Below are 21321 nucleotides of genomic sequence, written 5' to 3'. Positions count from 1 at the left end.
TCTGCCTCTCTGAACTGCCACCCCCAGGTTCCTCTGCCTCCAGCTTGGACTGTTTTTAGAACTAGAACTCTCCTTTGTATCCTCTCTCTCTCTCTCTCTCTACCTCATCAAACAATACCATATAGTAGATTTCGTGTATGTTATATAGCAGAGGAGGGCGTGACAAACCTCACCCCATCAGCAGTCTGGGGGAGGAAGCGGTGTACAGAACTTTGGAGCAAGGAGAAGACTGCAGACTAATTCTTCACCAGCAAGCCCCAACTAGTGGCACGTCTTCCTTTCCAAGTCTGACTTGTACAACTGTACCACCTTGAAAAGCACGTCTCAAGGTCTCTCATCTGCTTTTTCTGCTTTGTAAATTTGTATTGATAGCCAACTGATACACACTCATAGTTAAAAAAAAAAAAAGAAAAGAAAAAGAAACAAAACTCAATTCTGAAAAGATTATTCCAGCAAGAGTAGTTTCCAGCCATATCCTTCCCCACCTCCCAGACCCGTTCACAGGAAGCAGCCTCTCTCATCCCTTGTAGCTATCTCTATAGACAGTTAAATAGCAGGCATGTACTACTATTCCTGTTTCTCATTTTTGGATTCTAATACTAACTTCCTGTTACTGTGCTTGAGAATTTAACATACTATTCATTCCCATTATTGTTCCTTCTAGATGCCCTTAGGATCTTCTCTTTGTTCCTGGTGTTCTGGAATTTTGCCAGTGGTGTCTTGTGTGTCTGGGCTTGTGGGCACTTAACACTTTACAGACCCTTCTGGTCTGGAGACTCTGTCCTGTGGTTCTAGGAAACTTTCTGTTAATTTGTAGTAATTTTCTCCCCTCCATTTGCATTTTTCTCTTGTGAGGACTCCTGTCATTAAGATTTTAGATATCCCAGATTTGGATCTCTTTTCTCCCCAATTTTCTATTTGCCATTATGATAGACTTACTAAGGGATTTCCTCAACATGATATTCTACCTCTTCTACTGGGTCTATTTACTACTGTCAGATTTGTTTTATTCCAAGAACACATGTTAATTTGAATGATCCTTTTTGGTAGTCTTCTGTTCTTTTTTCATGGATATACTTTATCACTCTTATCTCACCTCTTTCCTTCTGCAACCTGAACTGTATTTGTTTTTCTGATTCCTTTTTTTGTTTCTGTTGCCATTTTGGCTTCTGTCTTTAATGTTGGAAGCTTTTGCAGGGTGGATCTTATGGATTCATGGGTTTCACTGCACAAGTCCATCTCGTAGCCCTTATTTTCATGCAGTATCCCCAGAAGCTGGAATCTGGAGATTTTTCTAGGCCCATTCGGAGGATCAAGAGAAGAATTCTATCTTCTCCTGCTGGAATAGGAGGGAGGGTGGAATGAGGGAAAGCAGGTTCATTGAAGTGTGGCTGTTGGTGTTCTTGAAATGGGAAAGTGGAAGAAAAGTGGCTGAGAGGCTCAAGTTCAATGTGTAATGCTCTCCTCTGCCCTCCATTATGCTTCAGCCCCACCCCTGACTAAAGCTCTTTTAGTTGAATTTCTGTAGAAGAGGACAGTATAGAGGAAGGTACTCGGGGCTCCAGCTGCCATTGCTTTATTCAGGCTTTGAAAAACAGCCCTTGTTTTCAGTCCCACACCATGACCCTGCCTCTGTTGGAACCTGCAATCTGCATTCTCTGCATCTCGGGATCTTTGTGGGCTACACTGGCTAATCTCTAAGTGGCCCCTGCCTATGGACATTTAGAGTTTAGCTTCCCTTCCTCAGTTCTGCCAAGTCACTTATAAGCCCTGTGTTGGCTTTCCATTGTGCAAGAGATTCTGAAGATTCTTGTCCAATGTTGTCTTTTTTCCAGCTACCATTGTCATTGTAGGCTATTACTTATTTTTATTCCTTCATTTTCGTCTTGGTGAGATTTTGGTGGGAAGGGGAGATAAATATATTTGTGATCAATCCATCATGATTAACTGCAACTCTGTCCACTTCCCAAGAGTGAAGAATTCTTCCAAGAAGCATTGGCTACTTTTATCCCTTTTAATTGAAAGATTCTTTGTTCTTTTCTCCTTTGCTCCTTTTGCTGGGATTTCCATATCCACTGAGATCCTCTAAGACAAAACTGAAAAGAAAAACTTGGAGAATTACACCACATCAGCTCAACTCTTCCTTGAAGCCTCACTCTGGGCCTTTGGAAAGATCAAATCTTTCAAACATTTTTCCTCAGAAAAAAAATTTTTTCTTAAGATTTTATTTGAGAGAGAGAAAGAGGGTGAGAGAGTTAAAGAACAAGCCAGAGGGAGAGTGGGGAGAGAATCTGAAGCAGACTCTCACTGAGCACAGAGCCTGGCAAGGGGCTTGATCCTTCAACCACAAGATCATGACCTGAACCGGAACCAAGAGTGAGCCACTTAACTGACTGAGCCATCCAGGTGCCCCTTTCCTCAGAGAAAATTTATACTTCATTTCTAAGCTGTGTACTCTTCCGTTTACAGCATTTGATCCTTCCCGAATATCATTTGAGTCAGGAATATCCTTTCCAAATAGTCTTCAAATGGGTAAATGTTTTGATGTGTTGAGTCTAACATATCACGAGTTGGGCAGGGGAGAAGGCCGGGGGCCCAGGGGTAACAGGTAGGCATGGTATAAACCTAATTGGTAATGAGGTATGATAATAGGAGTTCCAGTGGTGATTCCAGAAATTTTTCTGTAAGTTTCACTTCCCATCGTCCAGGGAAAATGCTGATTTAGGCAGGGGGGACTCTGTTAGGCAAGAGGAACTTCAGGAAGGCCTTTCTGAAAAAGCAACGTTTGAGTGGAGACTTTCCAGGCAAAAGGACTAGAGGGTGCAAATGCCTCGCACTTCTGGGAGCAATCTTGGCATGCTCAGAGAACAGCAAGAAGGCTAGTACACCTGGAATGTTGCAAACGGAGAGTTTTCAGATGAGTCTGGAGGAGTCAGCAGTGACCAGGTTCCTTAGGGTTTTTTCAATCCTGATAAGGAGTTCAGCTTATGATCTTGTGGATTGGGAAGCCACTGGAGAGTTCCAAGCAAGGAAGTTATTGATCTGGTCTGTGTTTAGAAAGCTCATTTGGAAAAAAAAAAAAAAAAAAAAAAAAAAAAGCTCATTTGGTCGAGGTTGGGTCTGTAGCAAAGTTCAGAGTAGAAGCAGTAAGACCAAACTACAAAGCTATCGTTGTAACCTGGGTGAGAGTTGATGGTGGCTTGAAATTAGTGAGTAGTAGAGGAGGTGGAGAAAAAGAGATTGGTGATCTGCTATGGTGGTAGAACCCACAGGACCGGAGAGTGCATTGGATACGGGGGCTGAGTCTAATGTGACCCTACGTCTGTTTGGTAGTCTTTTGACTGGCTCCCAAATTACTGGGATATTATACTTCTGAATTCAGAATTGAATTCTGAAACTTCTAGAATTAAATAAGTGTCTCCTATAATTGTTGTAATGGGAATTTACTGACAATTACATTCGGTACTGTAGGAACAGATAGAGAAACTTAGTTCATTGGTGATCTCATCCAGTCTCCTGGTCTGGTGGCTTTCAATACCATCTATGTGTTAGTGGCTCCCACATTTCTATCTTCAAGTCCAACCTCTTCCTTGAATTTCAGACTCCTCTGTCCAGCTGCCCCCTTCCCATCAAAATGTAACATCGAAACAAAACTCTTCATTTTTGTTTACCCCTAATCTGTAGCCCCTACAGTCCTTCCTATCTCAGTTAGGACAGCTGTATTTTTCTAGTTGGTCAAGCAAAACCCTTGGGGTTGTCCTGAGTCCATGCATTCTCTCTGTCTCTCTCTGTCTGTCTCTCTGACTCTGTACAATCCTTCAGGAACCCTACACTCAAAATATATTGAGAAGTGGGGCACCTGGGTGGCTCAGTCAGTTGAGCATCTGACTCTTGGTTTTGGCACAGGTCATGATCTCTAGGTTATGAGATCAAGCCCCACGTTGGGCTCTGCACTTTGCATGGAGTCTGCTTGAGATTCCCTCTCTCCTTCACCCTCTGTCCCAACCCCCTCCCCTGCTTGCTCTCCCTCTAAAACAAACAAATCTTTGAAAATATCTTTCAGAATTGACTACTCCTCAGTGCCCTCCACTGCCCCACTGCCATCTAGGTTGCCATTATGTAGAAGACTGCTAACTGCCCTCGCCACTTCGGCCCTGCTCCTGCATTCTCTTCTCAATGTATCCATGAGCGTGATCTTTAGAAGATACAACTGAGATCCCATAACTGCTCTGTGTACAATATGCTCCAGTGGCTCTTAGTTTTCCTTAGTATGAAAGTCAAAGGCCCTACGTGACCTCATTCTCTGACCTCAGCTCCTACTCAGAGTATTAGGGAATACTTGTCTTCAAGACTTCATGCTAGAGAAAAGTTTCTTACAAAACATCTTTAATTGATTGAGTTTTAGTTCTTCTCCCAAAAAACACACAAATAAAAGACATAATGGTCCAGCATTTTGGCTACAAATATTTCCATAAACAGAGAATGTCCTTTCAAGGAGTTCAAATGACAAGCGAGCCAAAATCCAGAGGATAAACAGTGGTAGGGGGCAGCATATTGGAGTTGTGTCCCAGAATCCTCAGCCAAAGAAAATGTACACAAAAGAAGAACCGAATTCTCTTTCTCCTCTTCTGATCACTCTGTTTATTCTACTTTGTTTAGATTGACCAGTCTATGTGACTTCATCTTGTAACACTTAACTTATTACTGCTAATTTGTATTAGTTTATAAATATGAGCTATTATTTTCTTTACTCCTGTGGTGGGGGGGAGGCTTTTGACTGTTTATGAGTATGTTATTTTCCCAAGTTTATTATCACCAGGTTTTCTTTTAAGTAATTATCCCCTGTTCATTCTTGCCACAGTATCTTGTACACCTCACTTGCCAGTTGGAAGGGGACTATTGAGTTGGAGGTCCTGAGCAGGGCAGGAACCCTGGCAGGGTGCTTGGAACAACACCTTCGTCTTGCCCTTCATAAAATGGTCTGACATGACCAATATATGTTTAGCTTTCAAAATTGGCAGAGTGTGGTGAAATTAAGACTGGGTGGCATTGAGGTATTATACTAAGAAGAATTTCACTTTGTGTTTAGGTCATTCCAACAATTGTGTTTGAAATTACTGGGTCTTAATGGCCAAAACTCTATTATGGTTAAGGTTAAATTTATGCCAGTGTTTTCTTTTAAGTGAAACATGGGCTTAATATTTTTTCTTACAAATTTAAAACAATTCAGATACAGAGAACTCTAAAGCAAAAAGCAAAAAGTAGTCTCTCTTCCCAGAGATAGCTGTTTTAATACTTCAATGTATTGTTGCTAGAATTTTTCTATGCCTTTCTTTTTTTCTTTTTTTTAAAGTAGGCTCCACATCCAGTGTGGAGCCGAACACGGAGCTTGATCTCATGACCCTGAGGTTAAGATCAGAGCTTAGATGAAGAGTTGGATGTTTAACTGACTGAGACACCCACGTGCCCCTGTGCCTTTTTATATAAATATATACCTCGAGTGAGATCATATTTCTACATAGTATTTTGTAACCTCCTTTCTGCTCAACAATATATCCTGAACATTTTCCCCTGGACAGCATACATGGATCTGAATAACACCCCCCCCCCTTATTTTCTTTTAGGGCTGGGGAGGGGCAGAGGGGGAGCAAGAAAGAGAAACTTAAGCAGGCTCCACACCCAGGGCAGAGCACAATGCAGGGCTCGATCTCACAGCTCTGAGATCACGATCTGAGCTGAAATCAAGAATCGGGCACTTAACCGACTGAGCCACCCAGGCACCCCTAAATAACCCCTTTTAATGGCTTCATCATAATAAATGATAAAGATACCTTTTATTTTTCCTAAAAGTATCTTAGTAGACGCATTGAATCTAGGCTCCCCTTAAAAATTTAAAAATCATGCAATTTAAGAAACACAAGATGGTTTTGTTTCACTGACCTACAGTACCAACCATATTAAATTAAGAGGGCCTGCAAATACTCTGAACAAAATGGTCTTAGTTACTGAATAATAAGCTCATTTGTTTCTATGGCAACTGCAGCAGAGCTTTACTGAGCACCTACTAAGTGCCAGCATGACTTCAGGTGCTGGGGACACTGGTGAATTAGCTGTGTGGGATCTCTGCTCACAAAGTTCAAAAATCTAGTAAGAAATAAGAAAAATATCAGGTATTAAAACCTAACCTGACATTATGTTTTCCTGGATAGCATTTAAGCTGACATTTTGGTCCTGAACTCTGTAGATTGAGTCAAATTATGTATTATAATTATATTTTCAGATTTGAAGACAGTAAAGAACAAATAGATTATGAGTCACTTTTCTGCACCCTGAACTGGAGAATGAATCCAGTGCCCGAATTGGAAGCACCGTCGTACTTGAAAGAGGTAAAATTAACACCGGTTGTAAAAACCAGCTGTGGCTACCTTCATTGCATTTTTAATATCCTTTATCTTAAAAATTATTTTTCAGCATAAAACATTAACACCAGGGCTTTTGGAAAAAGCACTGATGGATTTCTAGGCATTTGTGTTAAAGGCTAATTCACTTTCCATGCTGAGCGAACATCTGCTCTATAAGAACATGACTTTTCTTCTGCAGCTGAATTTTTTTTAACCTCAGTCGCATCCAATTATATGGAAAATAGGATAATAGGTTACAGTTATAAATAGATATAAACACTGTTATCAAGGGATTCTGCTAACATCATCATGAGCCACGAGAACAAATCTCAAATGGTACATATGTCAAGAATCCCCAGAATGTCTGTGGCTGTGCATACAGGTTTGCCTTGGGTGAAACAGTATAGGATGAGGTGGCGGGGCAGGGGGGTGCATTTCACAGTGGAGCCAATTTTAAAATAAAAATTCAGTAGAAAAATGCTTGGTTAGGGAAAACAAAGTTCATGTGATCGGGTGGTGCTCTCAACATTGTGGAATTGTCTGAATTCTCTGAGATCTCTTTGGACCAATTGTCTTTAAGGAGTGGGTGGGTGGATGGCCGTTTGTTTATATTTTAACATGCTCCAGAAATTGATTTTCTTGGGAAAGTCCCTTGATAAAGCAAATGTCATGTGATTACTCCCAGAAAAGAGGCATTTATCCCTCCCGGTCTCCGCTGACCAACTCATTCTGGCCTGAACTGGTCTAGTGCCCCTGGGGAGTTCCCTCAGGCATGCGACTCTTCTGGAGTGGCAGGCGGCCTTAGAACTTCCAGATGGTTGGGAGACAGTGGCGGCCTTTGGAGTCCAACACAACTCGGGCTGAATTCTCCTGTGCCACTTACTTAGTTGAGTGACTTCGGGTCACATAACTCGCTCATTTCTAAGTTTAATTCTCAGACAAATCGTGACTAAGTAGGCACTCTCAGCAGGTTCTGTGCTCCATGCTGGGGGTCCAGAGATGAAGGCCATGATTGCTACCTTTTGGTCGGGGGGGAGGAGCACCTGATGATGGCGGAATCAATACACTCATGTTTAGGAGTGTGGCGTGATACAGCCTGAAGAGGATGGAATGGGAAGAGGAGGAAGCTGTTGGGGTTGGAGGGGCAGGGGCAGAGGAGTTGGGAGACCGGAAGTCTCCTCAGGGGAGGCCGTGCTTGAAATTTCAGTGACAAATAAGAAGAGTTAGCAAGGGAGGGAAGTGGCATGGTAGGGAAAAGACATTCCCAACTGAGGTTCTGGGAGAGGGGGGACAGCATGGAGCTTGTGCAGAACCAGAAGGAATTGGTGTGGCTGGAATGAACGCACGAAGGGAGGAGTGGAAAAGGCTGAGGCTGGGGAGGCCAGCAAGGGAGAGCTTTGTATATTGTCCTACAAGGGCTGGTGACCATGGACAGATTTCAAGGAAGAGAGCAACGTCATCAGCTTGCTCTAGCTGGATGGTGGGTACTTTGAAGACGGGCTGTGGACACAGGTAGACCCACTGGGAGGCTCTTGATGTCCCGTTGTCACCATAACAACTGTAAACACTTACCATGCGCTAAAACATTACCCTAAGGCCTGAAAATCTATCAACTGGTTTAACCCTCATAGCAACCCTAGAAGGTAGGTGTTCTCAGGGTCCCCATTTTAGAGATGAGGAAGGTAGAGAAATGGCAAGCGTGTGGTAGATTCAAGAATTAAAACTCAGGTCTTTTTCACTGCAAAGAATAAAAAAGAAGAACTCTTCTTTTTTAATGTAATTATTATTTAAGGTACTGGATTTAATTAACTAAAATCTGAGATACCATCACAAAAGCAAATCGATACAGTCACTTGGTAATCTTAATAATTCTCATCCATGCAAATATTTAATGTTGTATGTACAAAGAAAAATCATAGATGGAGGTTTTATTCTCACTTTCTCACTCAGTGTTATAGTACTCTGTATTGTGTATGATCCAAATATTTGTCCCATTAAGACTTTTCTCCAGTCCCCCTGCCTCCTGCTCTGAGTCCTGGGCAGTTGACCTTTATGGGCTGCGTCAATGGATCCCCCAGTGCCCTGGCCCCCAATTGGGTTGGCCAGTGTGATGTACCAGCAAGAGAGGGGAGGGTGAGAGGAGAGGGAAATCCTTTCTGTCCCTGCCAGTTCCCATGGATTGACTGCCTCCTGCATACAGCTCCCTACCACTCCAGGCTCCAGTAACCACCATCTCTTGCCCCTTCACCCCGGTGGTGACACTGGCTCCCTGTTGCCATAGTCCTCGAGGGACCGGAGGATCCCCTGTTGGTTTTCCTAAATGCTTCCCACAACTTCATAAATAGTCACTTTATTAAATTCCTTTCAACTTACACAATTTGCTCATGTCCTCTGTTTCCTATGGCACCCTGAATGATGCACACACTTCTTGCTAGATGGCGGCTGCCTTTGTTGTACTTTTCCTTAGTTCCTCCTTCCCTCCTTTTCTGTTTTGCCCAATCCACCACCCAAATGTTCATCTGTATGTTGGGAGCTTCATCACTCATTGTACAAAATATGATTGTACCACATGCATGTATTGACAGTGTTTCTCTTAATGCTACATCTTAGGCAATCTCTCTAGTTTAATATGTATAAACCTGAGCCATTCTTGAATAGCTAGCTGTAATATGGATATAGAATAATTCATTCATCCATTTTTCTGTTGATAGACATTCAAGTTGTTTTTACACTTTGCCTCTGAATGCGTGGTAGCTTATTACTTTAATTTTTATTTTCCTGATGACTGAATTTGAATGAAATTTAATGACCTTTGGGTATAACAACCCACAGTTAGACTTTTTTCATAACAACCCAGCATGCACAGATACAGCAGAACCAAAGTTTCGTGAAACAATACTATTCTGACTACATGTGGTGCAATGCCATCTTGTCTTTCTTCCTCTGTCCCTTTCTTTCGTCCCTCTTTTCCTTTTCTTCTCTCCCTTCCCCCACACCTCTCCTTTCTCCCTTTTGCATGTTGTTTGTGAACCATTACATTGATTTAAGGGCCCATGGAAGGCTCACCACCCACACTAGTAGAGGAGCCACCCCATGGGAAGGCCCAAGATTCCCTCTCCCCTTAGCCACCCCTCCCCCATTTTATCCCTTGCATACTCTGTGACTGGGACATGACCCTGAGTTCAAATCCTCAGCTCTGTGATTGACTAACTGGGTGACTTTGTGCAAGTCACTCAACCTTTCAGGTTTCCTCCCCCCAACAATGGAGATAAGAGTAGTACTTCTGGGGCACCTGGGTGGCACAGACGATTAAGCTTCTGATTCCTGGTTTCCGATCAGGTTGTGATCTGGGCTTATGGGACTGAGCCCCAGTCAGGCTTCCTGCTCAGTGTTGAGTGGGCTTAGGAGTCTCTCTTCCTCTCTCCCGACTCCCGCGCTATTGTGTGTGTGTGTGTGTGTGTGTGTGTGTGTGTGTGTGTGTGTGGTGAGGGGATGGTTCGTGCATACATGCACGCTCTCTCTGAAAGAAAGAGAGAGAGAAAGAAAGAAGAAGGGAGGGGAAGGGAAGGGGAAGGAAAGGAAGAAAGAAAGAAAGAAAGAAAGAAAGAAAGAAAGAAAGGAAAAGAAAAGAAAAGAAAAGAACTTCCATCTGGGTGGTTGTGAGGATTGAGTTGATACGCGTAAGACACTTATCACCACATCTGTCTAGCAGTAAGGGTTTAAATGTTAGCTATTATTATCGTTTGTGAAATGGGGAGGTCTTACTTCCTCAGGTGAGGGTGCTGGGCCTTGAGTAGTCACCTTCCAAGGCTAAGAGCCACAATTCTGTCTTTAAAGGTAGAAGAACAGTGGGGGAACAGGAACGTAGCATCAGAGAAAGGGCCCGTGCTTCATTAGTGGGCTCTTCCAGTTGTTACTCATATACAGTGAGAACTTTACTCTTTGGGTCTCTTCTCATCTCGACTGAGCAAGCCTAGAAGCAGTCCAGTCTGTGGGAGACATTTGGAAGGGGCCATTTCTTTCCCACCGGTTTAAGAAAGATAGGAACATAGGTATAAAATGGTACCAATTTAACTTAATAATGAGAACGTAATTAGATCCCAAAGTCTACAGCACTCTGGTATTCCTAAGCTTGTTATTGTTTCATAAAGAGGATATAAGATAGCTTGGGAATGTTACCAGTGAGTCTATAATCTCATGTGAAAATATTCAGTGGGAATGGGTTGAGCACGCTGTTGCATAGTTGATATAGCACAATCAGTAGTGAAAAGTACAGTCTCTCCTGAACCATGTAAGTGTGCTCTAAATGTTCCTGTCCAATGATGCCTGGCGACACTCGGGTCAGAGCCCACTGCACAGTTTGGGTTCTCCAGGAAGCAGGTGAAGTTTAATGTGCGAAAGGTTCATTAGGGAGTGTTCTTGGGATCAGTACCTGTGGAAGGGAGAAATTGTGCCAGCCCACAGAGTTCTGGAGCTAGAATGGCCTTTCAAAGCTGTCCTGAGATGGGCCACAATGGCTTGGCCTTTATCCCTGTGCTTGCTTTAGGAAGGGGGTTGACCTTGGGTAATGTGACTCTTTGCAGCCAAGACAGCTCTATAGCCGAGGCCATCCCTGAAGGGGGACTCTTGGCAGCTGGGCCACCAAGTCCTTCCTCAAGGGGATCCTGGGTGGTACATCGTAACTCGGCAACCAATTATTCTTGAAGCTCTTGTTTTCAGTTTTTATTAAAATTAATTAACGTACGGTATTGTATTAGTTTCAGGTGATTTATGCACATTGCACAGTGGTCACCCAGTTAGCTACCATCTATCTGTCACCGTACAATGTTATTAACTATATTCCTTCTGCTGTACATTACTCCCCTGTCTTAGTTATTTTATAACTGGAAGATTGTATGCCTTAATTTCTTTTGCCTATTTCGTCCATTCTCCCCCGCCTAACCCCCTCCCCTTCAGTGACCATCAATCTGTTCTCTGTAGCTATGATTCTGTTCTGTTTTGTTTGTTTGGTTGGTTTTTTAAAATTCTACATATAAAAGAAGTCATAACAGTACTTGGCTTTTTATGTCCGATGTATTTCATTTAGCGTAATGCCCTTGGGGTCCATCTATGATGTTGAAATGGTAGGATTTCCTTCCTTTTTTATGGCTGAATAATATTCTCTTTTACGTATATCCTGCAGGGATTTTTTTTTTTTTTTAATCTGTTCATCAACTGATTGACACTTAGGCTGATTCCATATTGTGGGTATTTTATTTAATTTATTTTTTATTTTTTTTAAGATTTTTATTTATTGAGAGAGAAAGCACAAGCAGAGGGAGCAGCAGGCAGAGGGAGATGCAGACTCCCCACTGAACAGGGAGCCCAACACAGGGCTCAATCCCAGGACCCTGGGATCATGACCTAAGCCGAAGGCAGACACTTAACCAACTAAGCCACCCAGATTCCCCCGTATCATGGCTGTTTTATTTTTATTTTTAAAATATTTATTCATGAGGTACCTGGGTGACTCAGTGGGTTAAAGCCTCTGCCTTCGGCTCAGGTCATGATCCCAGGGTCCTGGGATCGAGCCCCACATTAGGCTCTCTACTCAGCGGGGAGCCTGCTTCCCTTCCTCTCTCTGCCTGCCTCTCTGTCTACTTGTAATCTCTGTCTGTCAAATAAATAAATAAAATCTTTAAAATATATGTATTTATTCATTTGAGAGACAGAGAGAGCACAGGCAGAGAGAGAGGGAGAAACAGACTCCCCACTGAGCTGGGAATATGAAGTGGGGCTCCATCCAGGACCTGGATTTTGACCTGAGCTGAAGGCAGATGCTTAACTATCTGAGCCGCCCAAGCACCCCGTGGCTATTTTAAATAATGCTGGGCATATGTCTTTTTAAATTCCTGTTTTCATTTTCTTCTAATAAGTACCTACTAGTGAAATTGCTGGACCGTAGGGTAGTTCTATTGCTAATTTTTTGAGGAACCTCTATACAGTTTTCCACAGTGACTGTACCAATTTCCATTCTGACCAAGAGTACATTTTCTCGATGTTCTCACCAATACTGTTATTTCTTACCTTTGTTATAAAAGCCATTCTGACAGGTGACAGCTGATATTTCATTGTTATTTGGATTTGCATTTCCCTGATGGTTAGTGATGTCGAGTATCTTTCTGTGTACCTGTTGGCCATCTGGTGTCTTCTTTGGAAAACTGTTTTTTCAGGTCTTCTGCCTATTTTTTAAATCATATTGTTTGGTTTTTTGATACTGCGTTTTATGAGTTCTTTATGTATCTAGGATGTTAACGCCCCCTCAGGTACGTCATTCGCAAATGTCTTCTCCCATTGGGTAGGTTGCCTTTTCATTGATGGTTTTCTTTGCCATGGAGAAATGTTTTAGTTTGATGTTGTCCCACTTGTTTATGTTTGTTTTTACTGTCCTTGAAACCTTTGCTGATTGTTCTTGGCATCAACTGGGAGCCTGGCAGTGCAGCACAGCCCCATCCCCAACCCTATCCCCCTATCACTGCCTGATCTTTTGCCCGTGGTGGGGAGTTGTCAGGAGAGCAGTTAATCCTGGAAGAGGTCAAGGAGGAGCCAGACCAGCTGTGGAGGTCTGTGGGGGCCCAGTTGGGCACAGAAAACCTCTCGCTTAGAGCTCTGGGGATTGCCAACATTTGGGGAGGTGGTCCCCGCCAAAAAGTCACATGTGGGACTTTAGGATGAGATCCCACAGATCGTGAATATGACCCAGCCCTGAGGGTGACGTGAGAGATTCGAGTTCTGTTGAGAGCAAGGGATGGCATGTTCGTGTTAATGGATAGGACAGATGGTTGGAGTAGAGATTTAGGCTGTCTTCCCAGGCTAACCTGATTACCTACAACGTACGGGGTGATCAGATAGGGACTGGAAAAGAGGAACAGGACTGGTGGCTTCAGCCAACCAGGGGCTGAGTAGGAGGTTGGTCTGGTACACCAGACATGGGATTGGAAAAGCAGGACATCTCTCTGAAACAGGGAGCACAGTGATGGGGATCCCTGAAGTTAGCACTATTCAGCAATGAGATGAAGCCAGTGTGTAGGCTTGAACTAAGCCTTCAGTGTGGCACCCAGGGGACAGAGCTGGCTAAATCCCTTTACCAGTGAGGCTCCAGTAGGAAAGGTACATACACAGCACACTCAAAGGAGTCAGGGATACGGACTGAATGAAGGGAATGTTGCCAGAGGAGTGGCTGGGGTTACAGGAACCCGATCAGGGACTAGCAAGAGCGGGAAACCATTACCGTCTATAGGTTTGAAGAAGCAGAGCGGGGCCAGTGGTAGTGGAGCCCAGTGGAGGAATGGGAGCAGTGGCAGCAGGTAGTTGCAGGTAGCCACCGCCAAACCATAGGCAGGTGGGGAGGGGGCAGAGGGAGGGGAAGTGGAATCAATAGCCTGATCTCTTGCTGCTTCCCGCTGTCTGGACCCACTGAGCAGCCAGGAAATAAGGAAGCTCAGTGAGTGATGCAGTCCACAGAGGGTGTTCTCCCAGGGAAGTGAGCTGGGAAGAGAGAAGAGGGAAGAAAATGGGGCTTCTGGGGGCCAGTAGAGAATGACCCAGCACAGTCTGTTGCCAGAATAAAAACTCGGGCTCAGGCAAACAGACCTCACAATCAGGGTATGAGGTCAGGTCCAGATAACAGCTCCCGGTGCTTGGTCCACTGCATGTCAGGACTGGTCCCCCGGACTCAGGTGGGGCTCCCCTGCATGTGATGGCTAGATGGTCTCAGCTAATAAGGCTGGGATCTAAGAAAAAAACCAGTGAAATTTACAAAGAGGACTGTGGTCCGTAGCTCATCTAGCTTTGACTAGTCCTTTGGTGAGCAATTTCCCTACATGGCTGGGCATAAGCTGACTGTCATCCACCATCTGACTTTTGACTGTGGCCTGTAGCCTTAATTCTCAGGAGCTGCCATGGCTGGGCCTCTGCTTGCCTCCCACAGCGGCCCATGGTGAGCCACTGGGGCTGTAACTGACCTCCCACTCCCTTGTGTGACGATCTACGGTTCCAGCATGTTGCCGTGGTGCTGTCAAGGCTTGGAGAGCCCATTTCCATTCTGTTGTGCTTGCTCACAGATGGTGGCTGTTAAACTGGCAGAATAGGGCCCGTGGTTTAGGGCATATCTGGTTAATCTCCGAAGCCACGTTTTAAAAAATAACCCTAAATTGGTTCTCGTATAAACTTTATAACTTGCACTGTGTGACTGGCGTCTTATCTTTTGACATTTCTGAGAAAAATTGGATGTGGCTTCATTTTATGAGCACTGTAACTGCCAGACCATTAGCCATGCACTCTGTAGCCCTCTCTTGCCGCAAAGGGTGACATATGGCCTTGGCATGGGGACCAGGGGGCTGCTCGGGTGCACCTTAGGATACGTCATTGGACTCCCCACTTGGGAAAGATCTTCTTTTTGTATTTAGAGCATGGACTATCCTGTGACGTTTTATTGTCCCAATCCTGTGAAAATTAAGTATTCTTCCCAATTTGTAGACAGGAAGCTGGGACTCAAAGGCATTCCTAAAGGTAAAGATTATATAGTTAGGGGCTATTGCCAGCTCTAATAAATAAGCAGTTATTTCTAAGAGTTGAGGTTGAATTTAGCAGTTGAAATTAAAGACTATTAGTCATTCTCATTAGATTTTAAAAGTAGCTGATAAACACAGACCAGTTACCTAACACAAAACTGTGACCTAGTAGGGAACAATTTTGCCAGAATCCACTTTGATTCAAAGTATGGGACGAGGTCATCTTGAATCATATGCAGAAGCCAACCACTAGAGCTCAGCAAAAATTCCTGTCCTCTTGGAAGCTTTATTTACCCTGGAAGGCAGCTTCAAAGAAAGGTTTCTTGTTTAAAGGCCACACCTGCGTTTTAGCTGCACTCACACAGATGACAGCTCCCTTGAAGCTTTGTCTAGGGCAGTGGGAAGTGACTGGGATATTATAGTAAAGACAAAAATGCTTAGGCATATAAGCAAATCCCCTGGGGTTTTTTGGGGGGTTTTTTTGTGTGTGCATTTTTTTTTTAATCAATGAGCTTTTCCTTATGACATCTCAATGCTCTTGATAATCTCAACAAATATTTGCAAAATTTCTTCCCCCAATTAATTTCCCTTTGATTCATGGAAATTTTAATTGTTTCTACAACTTTGTCAATTGAATTACTTCTGAGGTCACGTCAACCTATTAGAAGGCAGTAAATCCAAGAAAACCACAGTTTCAGTTCCATACACCCTACTGGACTTGTCTACAAATTCATAGATGTTTCCTGTAGAGACGCCTTTTTTTTTTTTTTTTTTAGCATGGGGAGGGGAATAACAGTGAAATCACTAACATGATTCCATCAGCCTTACATTTGGGAGGAATAAAAATAACCTTGTTTCAGTGAAGCGTGGAATTTAATTGGCTCCCGATCTTTTCCCCCTCATGCATCTGGTGGCCAGTACTACAGTAGAAAATTTTAAACTAGAAGGAGACATAATCCAATTAAATTTCCTTTTAAAAATGTCAAAGCAAATAAATCCAGAGCCCATGAGCTCACACACAGCTTTGCTATTCTCACTGGGCAGCTGCTGTTCACTGGGTTCCCAGCCAGTGTGCCATCTTTGCTTCAATGTTGTATGATTTTACAGATCAGCAGCTACATTTTTTTTCACCGTTGATGAACAAGTAATTTATTGCCAACTTCTTTGACATGGTCTGTAGCTTTAGTCAAAGCCAGCATGGAAGACGCCGTGGGGTCCCCTTGCAGACAATGATTCCCAGCCATTTTGGAGTCGTGATTGTGCATCATTGTTGAATTCTGCTCTGCATCTCACAGTCCTTCCTCCTTCCAGAAAATCTTCCTTTGGAGGAAATTGAATTTAGTTTTGCGCTTGGGGCACCATCTCTTGAGTTACCCGAAGTCACATTGGAGACTCTGGATCCACCCACCATTTTGAAAGGAATTTCCTGTGTTCTGAGCTGTGCTATGACTTTCCTAGACATTTTGTTAATTCTGGTAAACACAGAATCACACGGTGTCTTTGTTTGACTTCGTCAAGAAGCTGACGTGGAGCTAAGGATTCAAGCGTATATAGGTTGTGAGGAGGATGGAGGGAAGACTATTAAGGGAGCAGGGAATGAGGAGTAGAAGGGAAGGAGCTACCACAGGGCTTAGCCTCAAACCAGTATCACATGTTGGTGACTGGAGCTTAATGCCTCTGGGAAACTCAGGGATCCAGTGACCTACATGGACTCAGTGTTTTCCCACCCAAAGCGCAAGGCGGGGGTGCACTATTCATCCATCAGCTCCTGTCAGTCATGGGTGAGAGCTGCTCCTGACGAGGGGGGAAAAGAATGAATTCCCGGGGAACTTGTGGCATGTCACAGGGGCAGCCAAAGTGGGCCTCAGAGGCCAAAGAAAAGCTTTCAGGCAGAGGAAACGAGTGAGGAAAGTCGGACCAGTGAGGGCCAAAGTGGAAAGAGTGAGAAGCTCAGGAGGTGCGCTGGCACAGCCTGCTGTGCACAGATATTTAAGATGGCGGATATGCACAGTCAGGAGGCTGTTTTACAGAAACTCCAGCAGCTCATCCTCATCCGGAAGGGGAAGGATCGGCAGCTGTGGATGGGCTCTCCTGTTGTAGAATTTCCACACGGTTTTTTCCACTCCCAATGTACGTGTGCTGCAGAGAATACAATCTGACCTGTACTTTTCTTCTCGTTTTGTGGTGTAGCATGAATAAAAGGTCAGTGAACACAAAGAATATTTTTATTCACTACCCAGATTGTCATAAATATTATGTAACGTAGAATATTTGTGGATTTATTAGAACAGTTAAGCAGTGGGAGTGTGGGGTTTCTTGTGTCACCAAAGGCCTCTTTATTTAGTGGGAGTTTGCCCATGTGACTTCTTTAGATGGACCCAATTACAGGCAAGACTATGAAGAAGATACTTTTCCCCTCTCCTTTATCGTTGCCTCCCCTCTGCTGAGTTGCTTAAATCCTATCTTCTGTTTTCTCACCCTCCTTTGGATCTCAATTTAATTTCTGTTCATCCATTTAAACTAGTGCCCGTGAAAATCTCCCTAAAATTTGGGGTTGGCTACAGTTCTGGTTCCAGTTCCGATGTGTGGGTTTTTTTTTTTTTTTCCACATACCAAATAATTCTTGACACCAGCTAAGGGTCCTACAATTCAGCTCAGTTCTAACTTGATCCATTCAGAGGCAACATCAGATCCCACAGGGTGTAAGGGCTCAGTCCCACAAGACTGCCCCTTCCCCCCACCCCCCTCAGACACCAGTTTATCACCTGTGCTTCTGGTCACTGGCTGTACATGAGAGGTTCCCATGTCCCTTCTCTGGGTTCAATGAATTTGCCACAGCAGCTCACAGAACTCAGAGAAACATTTTACTTCCTATATCACTGGTTTATTATAAAAAGATGGAACTCAGAACAGCCCGGGTGGTAGAGGTGCCTAGGGGGAGGTAGGGGGAAAGAGTGGGGAGTTTCCAACCTCTGTGCACATGCCCCATTCCCGGAATCTCCACATGTTCCTGCCAGCCCAGAAGCTCTCCAGTTCTTCTCCTTTTGGGTTTTTATGGAGGCTCATTACAAAGGCACGATTGATTAAATCATTGACCATTGGTGATTGAACTCAACCTCTAGCTCTACCCCTGGAGGTCAGGGGGATGAGACTGAAAGTTCCAGCCCTCCACTTACAAAGTCTGTTACCCTAGCAACCAGCCCCAGTCCCTTGGTACTTTTCAAAAATGTCTCATTAACATCACATAAGGCACCTTATTCCTCTCATCACCTTGAAAATTTCAAGGGTTTTAGGAGCTCTGTGCCAGAAACTGGGACGAAGACCAAATATATATATCTTATTAAGAATCACAATAGCGTATTGGCAGTATATGGGTTCCGGGTTCCACAACCCCTGCAACATGCCTGTGGCATTTATCAGGTGTTGGGGCAGAAGAAGTCCCTCCCACCTGGATCCTAGAGATTAGTGACAAAGGGAAGTCAAATCCAGGGAAGTGGTATTGATTTTAGAGAGGGAGCATAATGGGACTGGAGCATCAAGAAAGCATTGCATGAGCCATGGGATTTGAAGTGATCAAGATGTAAAAAAATGGACTGTTGTGGTCTTTTCATCTCAGATCATCCTTCATCTCAAACCTCAAGATATTTACTTGTGTTTCATTTTGTCCGAGGTTTATTGCTAACAAATTTAATTCTCCTCTCCAAAGTCTTGAGTTGCCATTATTCCAATGTGAGTCCCTCAGTTTCTTTCTCTTTTATTGTTAGACGTCAAATCATGATTTCTTGCTCAAAAACAAGACACTTTTGCTGCCTAATGAAGAAGCTCTGAGGGAAGGACCTTCTAGAACTGGCCTGTTTCATAAAAGAATCCATTCCCCCGATAATTTCTTTGCACTGATAGGAGTTGCATAATGTATTTTATTCTTTTTTGTATTGAAAATTCTTATTTAAAAGAAAAAACCTAGTCAGGAAGAGTGATTTTGAATGCATATATTTATATTATATTCTTCTATAACACGATCAAATCTAAAAATACCAGTTAAGAGCAAAAATTGCGCTAAGTTTTGTAATGAAATTTCTGAGGACATGTTAAATAGTTGAATGACTTAATTAAAATGTGTAATTTTGTGTATATAATATAAATATTATAAAATATAATATTTAATAAAATATATATTATATATTATATATAATTTTATACATAAAATATATAATTTCTTGGTGTAGAAAGGAAATTTCACTAAGTTCCATGTGGTATAAATATACCCTAGGCCTTGATTTAGCCTTCATCCATCTGGATGGCCATTTCCTTCTTTACACAGCCAGTTGGTTGGTAGTTGGAGAGGGAGAGAGAATCTTAAGCAGGATCCATGCCAAGTGCAGAGCCTCACGCACATCTCAGTCTCACAACCTTGAGATCATGACCTGAGCAGAAACCAAGAGTCAGCCACTTAACGGACTGAGCCACCCAGGTGCCCCAAGAGGCATTCTTGAGAAAAAAAAGGTGTGTCACTTCAAGAACAACATTGTTCTCTACTCAGCTTTTCTAGAGGAAAGTGGTTAGGATCAAATGTAGCCATGCAAGATGAGAGCCGGCTGCTTCTCGATTGGCCCAGGCTGCCAGGCTTTGGAGGGTAGCTCAGCAGATGGGCAGAACTCTGGATCCTCATGGCTGGGGTTACAGTCCAGGCTCCTCTGCTTACTGAAAGTTTCCTGGGCAAGCAACTTAACCCTTCTATGCCTCAGTTTCCTTTTCTGTAAATATGTATCATAATAAAACCTGCCTCTTAGGGTTTTTCTGTGATAAAAACTTTTAAAAGTACCTTTACATAGTACATAGCTAATAAATTTATTAGTAATAGTAGTATTACTAATCAGTGTAGCTAGCAGTTCAGGTTTTAATAACTGAGGTCTTAATAAAGCATTGCGTGAGTTAATACTGAAATAATGCTGCGTAACAACCTGCCCCCCAAATTTCAGTGGTTCTCAACAACGGACATGTATTTTTCTCATCCATGGACCTGTAAGTTGGCTGGCCTTGATCCACCCATGCTCTTTTTTTTTTTTTTTAATTTATTTGACACAGAGAGAGGCAGCAAGGGACATAATATAAGCTGGGTAGTGGGAGAGAGAGAAGCAGGCTTCCCGCTGAGGAGGCAGCCTGATGTGGGTTTCGATCCCAGGACCCTGGGATCATGACCTGAGCCAAAGGCAGAGGCTCAACGAGTGAGCCACACAGGTGCCCCCACCCATGCCCTTTTGAGAGGCAGTAGCATGTTGGGCCATGTTCTTCTCATGGCAGTGACAGAGGGACAGTAGGTTAGGCCAAACCATCCAAGCATGCTAGAGCCCCTGTTCGGGGTACATCTGCTAGCATGATGTAGGCCCAAGCCAGTCATGTGGCCAAGCCCATATCACAGGGACAGGAAAACAGACCCCGCAGGAGGGTCTGCACAGTCGCGTGGCAAAAAGCAGGGGTGTACAATTCCACCACACGAAGGGATGAAAACGTGAGCGTAAGAATTCAGTCTACGTCTGCCTTGAGAATAAGCTACATATCAAGAGCTTAGATAACAATAAGAAACCATTCGATGTTGCATGTACAAGACCTCACTTTGACATGTGACTATAATTATATCCGTCTTTGGTTCTTTTCCTAGAGATGTGAAGATGAGTGGCTTGGGATGCCGTCACCTATCCCCGCGAAATACATTAACTACGTACGTCTTTTAAAGGATGTGTTCGGCTTAGAGGAGGAGTAGCCGTATGCCAATTTCGGGCAACTCCCTTTGATTTCCTGCTCTCATTTCACTAAGTTTATTTCAGTAGATATAATTTCATTAAAAAAAAAACAACAAGGTTCATATTGAATTGAAATCCATAGGCCACAGTTAATTCCCTTTTGTCATTTTAGTTTTTCAGAACATCGTGTTACACTACTGATGTGCCAGTGTTATTAAAAATGCCATTTAAAGAAACGTCAAACATTTTTATTACATGTCTGATTTATTAATACCAAAGAATCTGACGGTAATTTTCTATCCAACATAATTTGATTCATTGCAACACAAAAAGAAAATTACTTTTGACAGCTATACATGACAATATAAAATCAAATTATATCTGAGCAATAAGTTGTGATTCTATTAAACATTTTTTGAAATCTTCTTGACACATGTTTATTACTTATATAATTAAATTTTGTAGCAACCCACCTTATCAAAATAATCCTTAGACCTCTCTAGAGTGAATGTATTTATTTTCTGAAATTAGCAAAGCTATGAGAAGGACTCCTGCCCTTGCCCCACAACACAGACACACACACACACACACATACACACACACACAGAGTCTCACACACACATGCAC

The 21321-nt window shown here is 43.2% G+C and overlaps 1 protein-coding gene across 6 annotated transcripts in view; it reads left to right on the top strand.

Annotated features, from left to right (window-relative positions):
• The window catches only part of EFHC2 (EF-hand domain containing 2), a 186367-nt gene extending 165248 nt beyond the window's left edge, over positions 1–21119 (top strand). For 4 of the 6 annotated variants that reach the window (XM_032330121.1, XM_032330117.1, XM_032330120.1 and 1 more), the window contains 2 exons: positions 6281–6386; positions 18718–18879. In XM_032330121.1, the coding sequence (XP_032186012.1) occupies positions 6281–6386; positions 18718–18864 (253 nt within the window). In that variant the 3' untranslated portion in view covers positions 18865–18879. Of the gene's footprint in view, positions 1–6280; positions 6387–18717; positions 18880–20612 lie in introns of those variants that run through there. The other 2 variants (XM_032330119.1, XM_032330116.1) reach the window with 1 other exon arrangement.
• Positions 21120–21321: the final 202 nt, after the last annotated feature.

The sequence above is a fragment of the Mustela erminea genome, chromosome X (assembly GCF_009829155.1).
Source record: "Mustela erminea isolate mMusErm1 chromosome X, mMusErm1.Pri, whole genome shotgun sequence".
Lineage (NCBI taxonomy): Eukaryota > Metazoa > Chordata > Mammalia > Carnivora > Mustelidae > Mustela > Mustela erminea.
The sequence above is the reverse complement of the archived record's forward strand: the minus strand, read 5'-3'. Positions and strand labels throughout refer to the sequence as shown.